Source organism: Stegostoma tigrinum, chromosome 5, assembly GCF_030684315.1.
Source record: "Stegostoma tigrinum isolate sSteTig4 chromosome 5, sSteTig4.hap1, whole genome shotgun sequence".
NCBI lineage: Eukaryota > Metazoa > Chordata > Chondrichthyes > Orectolobiformes > Stegostomatidae > Stegostoma > Stegostoma tigrinum.
Genome location: NC_081358.1, coordinates 65,436,772 through 65,449,411, shown reverse-complemented (window position 1 = coordinate 65,449,411; position 12,640 = coordinate 65,436,772). Strand labels below are relative to the sequence as shown.

Here is a 12,640-nt window from a genome sequence, read left to right as displayed (position 1 = left end):
TTGATGAAACATAAATCCCTCTGAATGTTTCCTTCAAATGAGAACTTAACTTTCAATTTTCATCCAGTCTTGGAACTTTTCTTCCATGCATCACCTTTGTTAGCACCTTCACTATTTAAAAATTTTAGTTTGGATCAACTGGAAATTCCTTTTCAAAACACAACTTGTTCAACATTTCCTCACGGATTTCTGTTTAATGGCTATGCTCAAGAGCATAATAAGATGAATTATATTCGGAAAGAATGCTACTTACCATGCCATATCGTTGCATGGCCATCCCACAGGGTTGCCAAAGTCTTCCGTGCTCCATCCCAAACGTTATTCGAATAAGCTACTTTCAGTTCTCTCTTTCTTTTGTATACATGTAGAAAAAGAATGGAAAGGTAGAGGAACAGAATAATGAACAATGGCATAGCGAACACAATGATGAGGGGAGTGAAAACCCAAAGAAGGTAGTCCAGGTAATTCAGGGAACCTTCCAAAATTTCCAAGCCAGTCCACTTTTCCACTATGTCAATCATGTAAGACACTAAACTCCCATTTTGTTCTTCCACATAGGATTCGTCAGTAGCAGCCATACCAAGCCAACATTATCAAAAATCAGTACAGAGACAGAGCTTGGGGGTCATTATGGCGGGTACAGCAGTATTCACATAAGACAAAAACAGAGTTCTTGTCAACTGTAGGAAAAAAAGAGTAGTGTTACTATCTCAGCAATGTAAAACATTAAGACTAGTTAGAGACAGGACAACTAATAACATAAGTAATCACAAATCTTAACCAGACAACATTATTCAGTAACTAGTGGGATCATAACTAGATTTTAGGGCCAAAAATGTGGAGGCTAATCATAAAATACTGCGCTCCCATATCTAATATCTGAATGGAATATCATGTGAGAAAATGTGAAGTTGTGCATTTTGGAAGGGAGAACAAAACAGCCGAGTATTAGCTAAACGAAGAAGAAAGCAGTAATGCAAAAGGGACTTAGGGATATTTATGCATGAAACAGAAAGCTAGCACACAGGTGCAGCAGGTAAAGAGTGGGGAAGTCTTACCACAACCATGTAAGATGCTGGTGAGAGCAGATCTGGAGTATTAAGAGCAGTTTTGGTCCCCTTATTTCAGAAAGGGTATCATTTCATTGGAGACTGTTCAGAGAAGATTCACTAAGATGATCACTGGTAAGGAGGGATTGTCTTATGAGCAAAAGTCAAACAGGTTGGGACATTACTCATTGGAATTTAGAAGAATGAGAGGTGATCTCACTGAAACACATAGGCTTTTAAGGAGCTTGCCAAAGTAATTGTTGACTGGATGTTTCCAGTCACGGGACAGTCCAAGGCCAGAGGGCATAGTCTCAGAACAAAATGATGCCAAGTTAACACTGAGATGAGGAGGAATTTTGTCTCTTAGAGGGTTGAAAATCTTTGGAACTCCTCGCTACAGAGAGCTTTGGGGGCAGACCTCTTGTGTATCTTTAAGGTGGAGACAGGTTCTTGATCAGTGGGGAAAAAATCAAGAATTACAGAGAAAATGCAAGTAAGTGGGCCTGAAGAATGTCTGATCAGCCATGAGCTATTGAATGGCAAAACAGGCTCATGAGTTGAATGGCTTATTCCTGATCCTATTTCTAAATGTCTTAATAATTTTGATCAACAGCACAATTGTAAGAAACACAAACATTTACACTGCCATAACTAAATACATGCCAGCATGATAAAATAGGTTAAAGTAATATTTTAAGGTTATGACAATGGTAGTGCTGATTTGAATCACACACACTTAACAATAGAAAGGTCAAGAACGTCAATCTTTCCACAATTCAGTCAGTTAAAAAAAAGACAGACTTTCAAAAATATTGCAAACCTTATTTGTAGAAATTGCAACTCAAATAGGCCACTAAAATTAGTTTGTTGGTACTTTACCTCTGAGCGAACAAATAATTCTATCGACTCTTAGCTACCATTTTCCTATATTTGCTGAACTCTCTTGCCTTCATTCAGCTATTTAGTCTAATTTTGTTGATGTAGTTCTATATGCTCTCAATTTCAAATGTAAAATATTTTGTCTACTCTGCTTTAAAATATCTTATTTAACTTTGTACTTATGCTTCATGTTCAAGACCTGACAATTTCCCCCCGAAATCTCCCCAGCTCATTTTTTCTAATTTGTACAGTTCTATGGTTTCCATAATCTAAATGTTCTCATTGGAAAAAGACTAGTCTTTGCTCTTAGCAACCTAGTCAATCTGAATTTTACCTTCTCGAAAGACTCGATATCTTGTACAGAATAGACACACAATTCTCTTTTCTAGGCATTGTAAAAGTAGCAGAGCTGCTCACCATTAACTGTTGGTATTCATAGATTATACCTTTTGAGATTTTTTTCTATTCATTTGTGGAATGTGGGCATCGCTGGCTGGCCAGCATTTCTTGCCCATCCCTAGCTGCCCTTGAGAAGGTGGTGATGAGCTGCCTTCTTGAACTGCTGCAGTCCTCCTGCTGTAGGTTCACCCACAATGCTATTAGGGAGGGGATTCCAGGATTTTGACCCAGCAAGAGTGAAGAAATGGCTATATATTTCCAAGACAGGATTGTGAGTGTCTTGGAGGGGAACTTGGAAGTGGTGGTGTTTCCATATGTCTGCTGCCCTTGTCCTTCTAGATGGAAGTGGTCATGCGTTTGCAAGGTGCTATCTGAGGATCTTTGGTGAAGTTCTGCAGTGCATTTTGTGGATAGTACACACGGCTGCTACTGAGCATCCTTGGTGGAGGGAATGGATGCTTATGGATGTAGTGTCAATAAAGCGGGGTGCTTTGTCCTGGATGGTGTCAAGCTTCTAGAGTGTTGATGGGGCTACACTCATCCAGGCAAGTGAGGAGTATTCCATTATTCCTGACTTGTGCCTTGTAAATGATGGACAGGCTTTGAGGAGTTAGGAGATGAGTTACTTGCCAGAGTTACTTGCTTCAGGCCTGCTCTTGTAGCCACTGTGGTGAACCCAGTTGAGTCTCTGGTCAATGACAACACCCAGGATGTTGATAGTGGGGGATTCAGTGATGGTAACATCATTGATTGTCAAGGGGCGGTGGTTAATTGTTTCTTATTGGTGATGGTCATAGCCTGACATCTGTGTGACATGAATGTCACTCGTCACTTGTCAGCCCAAGCCTGGATAATGTCCAGATCTTGTTGCAATTGAACATGACTGCTTCAGTATCTGAGAAGTTGCAAATGGCGCTGAACACTTTGCAATCATCAGCGTACTTCCACACTTCTGACCTTATAATGGAGGGATGGTCATTAACGAAGCACTTGAAGATGGTTGAGCCCAGGACACTACCCTGAGGGACTCCTGCAGAAATGTCCGGGAGCTGAGATGATTAACCTCCAACAACCACAACCATGCTCCCACGTGTCAGGTAGGACTTCAACCACCAGAAAGTCTTCTCCTCCTTCTCCTTCTCTTCCTCCACCCACCACCACCAACCTCCACCCCGATACCCATCGATTCCAATTTTGCCAGGGCTCCTTAATGCAACACTCGGTTGAATGCAGCCTTCATATCAAAGGCTGTCACACTCACCTCAGCTCTGGAATTCAACTCTTTTATCCTTGTTTGAAGCAAGGGTGTAATGAGGTCAGGAGCTGAGTGGCCCTGGCAGAGCCCAAACTGGGTGTCACTGAGCAGTTTATTTCTGAACACATGCTGCTTGATAGCACTGTTGATGACACCTTCTATCACTTTACTGACAGATTGATGGGGTGGTAATTGGCTGGGTTTGTGTGTACAGGACATACTTGGGCAATTTTAAACATTGTCGGGTAGATACCAGTGTTGTAACTGTACTGGAACAGCTTGGCTAGGGGAGAGGCAATTTCTAGAGCACAAGTCTTCAGCACTATTGCCAGAATGTTGTCAGGGCCCACAGCCTTTGCAGTATCCAATGTCTCCAACGGTTTTCCGATATTACATAGAGTGAATTGAATTGACTGAAGACTGCGGTCTGTAATGCTGGAGACCGCTGGAGGAGGCCGAGATGGATCATCCACTTGACACTTGCAAATGCTTCAGCCTTATCTTTTGCACTGATGTGCTGGGCTCTTTCATCATTGAGGTTGGGGATATTTGTGGGGTCTCCTCCTCCAGTGAGTTGTTTAATTGTCCACTACCATTCACAACTGGATGTGGCAGGACTGCAGAACTTATATCTGATCCGTTGGTGGTGGGATCACTTAACTCTGTCTATCACTTGCTGCTTTCATTTTTTGGCATGCAAGCAGACCTGCTTGGTGATTTCACCAGGATGATACCTCATATCAGGCATGCCTGGAGCTGCTCCTGGCATACCCTCCTGCACTCTCCATTCAACCAGGGTTGATCCCCTGGCTTGATGATAATGGTTGAGTGGGGGATATGCTGGCCCATGGGGGTACAGGTTGTGCTGGAATACAATTCTGTTGTTGTTGATGGCCCACAGCCCGATCTTGAGTTGTGAGAGCCGTGCGAAGTCTGCTCAATTTAGCACAGTGATAGTGCCACACAACATGATGGACATTGTACTCAATGTGAAGGTGGGACTTTGTCTCCATTTGGACTGTGCGATGATCACTCTTACAGATACTGTCACGGACAGATGCAACTGCAACAGGCAGATTAGTAAGGATGAGGTCAAGTATGTTTTTCCCTTCTTGTTGGTTCCCTCACGGCTTGCCGCAGACCCAATCTAGCAGCTAAGTCCTTCAGGAACCAACCAGCTCAAACAGTAGCATTGCTGCCGAGCCACTTTTGGTGGTGGACTTTGGATTGCCCCACCCGGAGTACATTTTGTGCCCTTGCCATCCTAAGTGCTTTCTGTACGTGTTGTTCAAGAGGAGTGCTGATTTATCAACTGAGGGAAGACAGTACATGACAGTCAGCAGGAAGTCTCCTTCCCCATGTTTAACCTGACGCCATGAGACTTCATGGGGTCCGGATTCAATGTTGAGGACTCCTAGAGCAACACCCTCCTGACTGTATACCACTGTGCCGCCCCCTCTTCTGGGTCTGTCCTGCGGGTGGGACAGGATAAATTAGGAATTGCAATAGTTTACATTTTAGAGTTTTTTTTAAGCTGAGATATTAGTTATAAACTTGTGAATTTGTATCCCCATATCAATTTCATTCCATAGCTTTCCTCCCTTCGGAATGAGGAGCAGCAAAAACAGTTTAAACCAGTCCATTGGAGGCCAAGGAAATGTGCTGTCAGCAACTAAACTGGCAGCAGCACAGGGAGAGAATCTGACCGAACATTTGTGAACAACACAGCCTCCCCCTTGGATAGGAATGAGTCTTTGCTGAACTGACATGGGCTGATGGATATAGAGTACCTTCTCTGCTCCTGTGGTGACCCACAAGTAAGCAATATTGTAGGCTTAGAGTCAAAGAGGTCTACAACACAGAAACAGACCATTCAGCACATTGAGTCTGCACCTGTCAAAAACAACCACCAAACTGTTCTAACCTCATTTTCCAGCACTTGGCTCAAGTGGCTTCTAGGATAGGGCAAGATTGTCATGAGGTGACATGTGTGTATTCATTTCTAAGCTGCAGAGCCTGGTCTCCAATCATCTTACCTATAACCACCAATGCTCGAAGACCTTGCTCCACCAGGACTGTATAGTAGTTGGCGAGCAATGACTTTGTCATGCAAGAACAATTTGCCATAGACATCTTCCATCCCTTTAAAAACTAGGGTTTTGGACCTGAAACAATATGGACAACCATAGAAGCAAAAGACTTGAATGTCTTATTACTATCAAAACCCAGGAACTCCAATTCTATGATCATGAAATCACAATGACAGGAGAAGTCAACTCAAAGATAAGCATGGCAAACACACACTCAGAAAGGGTAACACTGAGGAAGAATGTCAATTCCAATAGTCTGCTTTCACTAGCAAAAGTGAACCAGCTGACCATCTCAGCTAGCGTCCTCTGTGGGGTAAATCAAAGTCTTTCAGCTTACTGTTACTCAGAAGCAGTACACCGATCATTCAAACGAAAACATAAATTGTTAAGAAACTCAGCGGGTGTATCAGCATCTGTAGAAAGAAAAGAGAATTAATATTTTGAATCCAATGATCCTTCTTTTAGAACTGAACTTTGTTTTAGATCTCCAGTATCCACAGTTCTTTGTTTTCACTCATCATCCATGTGTGTGATGAGAGGCCAAAGAGGAATTCCATTCAAACTTGATCTGTCATTGTCTCATTCCCCACAGGAAGACAAGGTGCAAGCCACAGGAAATTCATGTCATTAAACTGGAGGCTCCACGAAGAAACACCTACTTAGAGTCACACAGCCAACCTTACAATGCACAAAAAACAGGATGCAGACAGAATGTCCACACTGCCTGGTCTATTCTCAAATTCATCATAAATAGCACTTAAAAAGAGACTGTAGGTTTTTCTACTAGGTTACATCAAGACAAGAATTAGCAAGAGATCCAGTAAACTACTAAATTGCAAGTGCAAGGTATTCCTGATGTAAAAGCGCATCGGAACTCAAAGAAAAGAAAACATTCTACAAGCAAATGAATGCTGAGATCCAAAAAAAATCCCATGACTGAAAGAATGGGTGATGGGTGGAAAGAGTGCAGGAAATCTAGCAACTCACTGACAATGACTTGTTTTGATTCTTCAATCAGAATCGCCTGTAGCTCAAACACCTACCTCACTGAGAGCTAAGAAAGGAGTGGTAATCATCAAACAGAGAGGCAGCCAGTCCTTATTTGAAGGAACATGACAAGGATCTCCTCAAAATGAGTACCACTGACAATGTCTCGAAGCATGCCACTATTCTTAGCATAAATACATGACTCCATCTCCTTCATCTCTAAGGAGAGCATGGAGCAAACCTCCAAGAAATTGTAACTGTAATTATTTTCAAGTCCACTGCTGAGAAGATCATTGCAAAAACCATCCTCAAATACCTCCTCCCAGGAGTTGCACAGCTCCTAACAGTCATAATGCACATTCTGACCATCAAGAGGCAGGCTATGTTGCCCACTTGTCTGACAGAACTTCCAAAATGAGTTCTCTACTCTGAGGTCAGTCATGATAAGCATTTACCAGGAGGAAAGAGAAGACATTTCAAGGATGTCTTCAAAGCCACCTTGGAAAAAAAATGCAACATCCTCACCAACTTGAGGGAATCTCTGGTCCAAGCTTGTGTAAACTGGAGAAACAGCATCTGCAAAAGTGCCAGCGATTAAGTTTTCAATATGACCAGGTGGAAGTCAAGACTATCACTGCATCTCCACAGCAGATAGGCCTCCAAAATTAACGTCAAGATTGTGCAACTTACCGTAAACACTTTTCAGACAGCACATATTACTTAGAAAATAAAATGTAACAGTTATTTACTCACCATAAAGAAATATGATGGTCGATGCCAGCTAGATCTATGATTTGTTTCTGGAGGCCTCTCTTATCCATGTGTCTGGATTCAGGAAATAAACAGTGGCAGAAATGAGTTAACTAAATTGAACTAAAAATCATGTTTATCTACATGTACAGAATAAATGATTTATGGAATATATGAAAAAAGTAAACAAAATTTATGAAAGAGAATGTGGCAAAGCAGAAAGATTTAAGGACCAGTTCCACAGGGCAAGGTAACTGAACAAAAACCCATGAATAACAGAACAGGTTTTAGAAGTTGTGGGTCACAGGCCCCCATGACTGGATTGGAAAGGTGCTGAGTGAGGTCAAGCCCCTTGAGAACTTTAAACATTTCAATAAGACCATCTTCTTTCTTTTGAACTAAGACTACGAAACCAATTCAGAGATACCAAGAACTGCAGATGCTGGAGTCAGAGTCAACACAGCGTGGAGCTGCAGGAACACAGCTGGTCAGAGCAGCAGGCAAATTGACCTTTCAGCAGATGATGGCTGTAAACCAGAGCATGCTCCTCTGCTGCTACCTGACCTGCTGTGTTTCTCCAGCTCATAACAATATTGCACCAGTTCACTCAGTCTCTCATAGGAGAGAATCTTAACTGTTCCACTCCACTATGTTAGATATTTTTCCTCACAGTATATGGTTCAAAGCCAAGTTATTAAAAATCAGAGACAGGATTAATAAGGAATTGATTTGCTGAACAACTTTGTAGATATCAATTGAATTTTAAAGATATGCTAATTGTAGATCCATAAATCTAAGGCCTTGCAATACAAGCTGAACAAATCCCAAAAGACCTTAATTGGAACTTAATAAGATAGACAACAAAGCAAAACTTCTTTTTGGTTCAGTCTTTTTTTGCCTCGTTTTCTCCCTGAGGGCATCAATGCAATGTTTCTAAATACAAGTCCAAAATATCTGAGAGTAGTTGGGAGGCTGTCTCCATAACCATTGTCCCAGAAATAGTTTGAATCTGATTTATTCTTGTCATATATATCAAGATACAGTGAAAAGTGTTAGTGATAATGGGAACTGCAGATGCTGGAGAATCTAAGACAATGAAATGTGAGGCTGGATGAACACAGCAGGCCCAGCAGCATCTCAGGAGCACAAAAGCTCCAAGATAATGAAATGTGAGGCTGGATGAACACAGCAGGCCCAGCAGCATCTCAGGAGCACAAAAGCTCCAAGATAATGAAATGTGAGGCTGGATGAACACAGCAGGCCCAGCAGCATCTCAGGAGCACAAAAGCTCCAAGATAATGAAATGTGAGGCTGGATGAACACAGCAGGCCCAGCAGCATCTCAGGAGCACAAAAGCTCCAAGATAATGAAATGTGAGGCTGGGTGAACACAGCAGGCCCAACAGCATCTCAGGAGCACAAAAGCTGGTGCTCCTGAGATGCTGCTGGGCCTGCTGTGTTCATCCAGCCTCACATTTCATTACAGTGAAAAGTGTTGCTCTGCATGCTATACAGGCAGATAGCAGAACAGAGTGCAGTACACAGTATTACAGCACAAAAAAGGTACAGAGAGAGACATCAACATTAACATACGAGAATAAAAAACAGAAGGACAGTGGATGTTGCAAATCAGAACATAAAACAGAAATTGCTGGAAAAGCTCAGGTGGTGAGGCAGCATCTGTAAAGAAAAATCAGAGTTAACATTTCGGCTCCTTCCGATCAAATGTCAACAGACCCAAAACGTTAGCTCTGACTTCTCTTCAAAAATGCTGCCAGATCTGCTGAGTTTTTCCAGCAACTTCTGTTTTTGTTTCTGATTAACATATGAGAGGTCTGTTCAAAAGTTTGATAACAGTGAGAAAGAAGCTGTTCTAGAATCTGTCCATCCATGTATTCAATCTTTTATCATCACTTTAAGCGAGCATTTGACAGTGTGACACGGTCAAAAAAGCAGTTTATTTTTCAAGAGAAGTCAGTTTCAAAATAACTTTCAGATCATTAGTAATGCCAACTTACCTTTCTTGCAAAACTCTGATTCTATCCTTGCCAGCATAGTGAGTCCACAAGTGCTTTAAGATTACACTACCTTACTGGATAAATAAAAATGGCATAATCATTGCTATAATATTTAAAATTTCAGGTCTGTGTACACTAACAAACAATTTTTAAATTATTCCTGAGGGATATCTGACCCCATTAAGTCCTACTTTCACAAAACGTTTTTCTTTCCCTAACACCCTTTTAAATAACTATCAGTCAAATTCGCATTGCAGATACTGCTAGAATCCTACTGAACAAAATAAAGCCCTTATTTATCTTTGGTCTCTTATCGGATACTACTGTAATGTGAGAAGGTAATGCACCTTTTTTTTGCTCCGGTCATACTTCAAAGCAAAAGGGAGATAAACTTAGGCAGACAATCACTTGTCGCTATTTGTACAGAACGGTTAGTGAAAGCCTTCCTGGTAAAACATGAAAAAGACCTCCCCATTCTAGTCTGATCTACCTCTGCCTTCCTCTCGTCCATCCTCTGCCTTTGATGCATCCCACCTCACTCACTCACCCTCCAACGCTGTTTCCCCGATCAACTGTTCCATCATTCACCGATCGCTAATTTACTGCTAAAAAGACCATCGACGTCTTCTGGATTCTGGGCCTTCTTAATTCCCACTTCCTACGCAAGTGGTCACTCCCTCTGGTACCGCCAGGGAGCGCACAAGGTACTTCCGGTGAGGTGGGGGTCGGCTTTTGGAAAATCCGACTTCACGTACCGGAAACTATAATACGTTGCAGACTTGACCTCGTTGGAAGTTCGTTATGCTGTTGATTAGAAAGACGGAATAAGGTTGTTCGGTATTGAGATGTTAGACAACATGTGTGAGAACTGGAGTATGTTGGCGGAAATCTTCCTCTTTCTAGAAGGTTTCAGTGATGAGATGGAACGGATCCAGTGTTTCTGCAGCAGAGCCTACGTACAGTAAGTGGGTTTCGCTGAAGTTAGTGCTCGGTTGGGGGTATCGACCTGATCTTTCTCCCACTTTCAGATTTTTCTCATCAAGTTTCTCCAAATTACATCTGAAAATCTTTAAAACTGTGCCCTGAACACCAAGTCTAGACTGCTAAAATACATCCAGAAATGCAGTGGTCCCAAGACCCCTGTGTACCTGGTTCTAGATAACAAGGTGTACAGTTGGACGAACACAGCAGGCCAAGCAGCATCTTAGGACCACAAAAGCTGACGTTTTGGGCCTGCTGTGTTCATCCAGCTCTACACTTTGTTAACTCGGATTCTCCAGCATCTACAGTTCCTATTATCCCTGTACCTGGTCCTAGTTTGCCAAAAAAAACTGTTCACTGCTTGTTTCCTGTCATTCATCAACTTCATATCAATTATCAGGTGCTGTCTGATCATCTTAGTCGTTTTATATTTCAAATTTTCCTATGTTCATCACATCAACTACATTACCCTCAAACACTTTCCTGATATTGTATTTCCTCACTCCCGGCCTTGTCAAAAGAACAAGAACAAGCACAAAGAAAGTTACAGTACAGAAACAGGCCCTTCGGTCCTCCAAGCCTCCACCGGCATACTGCCTGTCACAGTTTAAAACCCCTTACCCTTCCCGGGACCGTAACCCTCCTATTTATATATTTGTCAAGACGCCCTTTAAAAGTCGCAATAGTGTCTATTTCCACTATCACCCCCTGCAGCAAGTTTCAAGCACCCACCACCCTCTGTGTAAAAAAAGCTTGCCTTGTACATCACCTTTAAACCTTGCCCTTTGCACCTTAAACCCTTGGCCCCTGGTAGCTGACTCTTCCAACCTAGGGAAAAAGCTTCTGACTGTCCAGTCTGTTCATGCCCTTCGTAATCATGTAGACCTCTGTCAGGCCTCCCCGCAACCTGTTGTTCCAACAAGAACAGCCCAAGTTTCTCCAACCTCTGTTACCTATGCCCATCACTTTGACTAAAAAGTATCATGTTGATTGCAGTTCATTTCAAATTACTGTTTAGTTCTGATGCCAACAATGTCAGCAAAAATTGAACACATTAACTCTTTTTGATGCATGTTCATAATGATTCTGGGATCCCCACAATTGTTCCTTCCTGAGCCAAAGCTTACACTCGCTAAATAAAAATTAATGAGCACACTAAAATAATTCATCAAAGTATAACTACAACCATTCTTAAAATATGTACCTACTTCTAGAGCAAAACAGAGCCATAATGTATTTCATGTACCTGTATCTTATTTCAAGTACACGTATGATTCTTGATGCACAACTCATTTCTTCACATTTATCTACATCACAGTAACAGCATTTCAAAAATAACAAAAGAAATTTTGCTGGTATATTTGGTATCGGTAAACTTTATTTTGCTCCCACGAGATTCTTGATGATCATGAGCATTGTATCGTAAAGATTTTGGCTTCTGTAGTGTATTAACATAATTCTGTGCCAGTGCTTAAATAGCCAACTTGATTAGCCCAATGGGATCTTACATTAAGACCTTGACTGGAATTTAGAGAGGAATTTAAATAGGACAGTTGTGTTTATATCACTGAACTTGAGACATAACAAAGCATTTCACAGCCACTGAAGTACTCTTTTGCAATGGGTTAGCCAAACTTAACAAGCTCCTGAAGGTGACCAATGGGTTGTAGTAACTTTCTGGATCAGTTAGATCAGTTATTTGAGTGCTAGTTCAGGACAAGTCAGATGCTAGGTGCCAGGCTTTGTCATTATCTTGCCACAGTTACAAGGCAGTCAGGTAAAATTGTGAAAACTTCTAGAAATAGTAATTCAATACAAAACCAATAATGGTAGGGACAAGGTGGATTAGTTGTAGTGAATGAGCATATTTTCTTAAGAGTACTTTGTGTATAATCAATTTGCTAAACTTCTTTTGAAGAGGTATCCAAGAGAATTGAAGAGAGCAATGTTTTTGATGTGGCATATGGGATTTCCAAAATGTTTGATACAGTGCCACACTGACCGAAGTGACTTTTGAGTAAAATAATAGCTCATGGAATAAAAAAGAAGCACCAATCGCATGGATATTAAATTGGCTGAGGGATAGAAAACAGTGCAATGCGTAATAGATGTTCCTTGACCTTTGAGGTTTGTAGTGCTGTTCCCCAGTAGTCAGTTTTATGTCCCTTGATATTTATGATTTATTTTAATGATCTACATCTTGGTGTACATTTGATCTTTGTAGATGATGCAA

General features: G+C 41.5%; 2 protein-coding genes across 6 annotated transcripts in view; one reads left to right on the top strand and one right to left on the bottom strand.

Moving 5' to 3' along the window:
• Positions 1-10,134, bottom strand: part of tmem68 (transmembrane protein 68) — a 63,367-nt gene extending 53,233 nt beyond the window's left edge. Inside the window, exons 1-4 of one of the 2 annotated variants that reach the window (XM_048528621.2) lie at positions 9,974-10,133; positions 9,427-9,500; positions 7,413-7,484; positions 254-680 (exon numbers count right to left, since the gene is read on the bottom strand). In XM_048528621.2, the coding sequence (XP_048384578.2) occupies positions 254-578 (325 nt within the window). In that variant the 5' untranslated portion in view covers positions 579-680; positions 7,413-7,484; positions 9,427-9,500; positions 9,974-10,133. Of the gene's footprint in view, positions 1-253; positions 681-7,412; positions 7,485-9,426; positions 9,501-9,973 lie in introns of both variants that reach the window. The other variant, XM_048528622.2, reaches the window with a different exon arrangement.
• Positions 10,135-10,145: 11 nt separating this feature from the next.
• The window catches only part of tgs1 (trimethylguanosine synthase 1), a 72,086-nt gene continuing 69,591 nt past the window's right edge, over positions 10,146-12,640 (top strand). For 3 of the 4 annotated variants that reach the window (XM_048528617.2, XM_048528619.2, XM_048528618.2), the window contains exon 1: positions 10,146-10,387. In XM_048528617.2, the coding sequence (XP_048384574.1) occupies positions 10,272-10,387 (116 nt within the window). In that variant the 5' untranslated portion in view covers positions 10,146-10,271. The remainder of the gene's footprint in view (positions 10,388-12,640) is intronic. The other variant, XM_059646042.1, reaches the window with a different exon arrangement.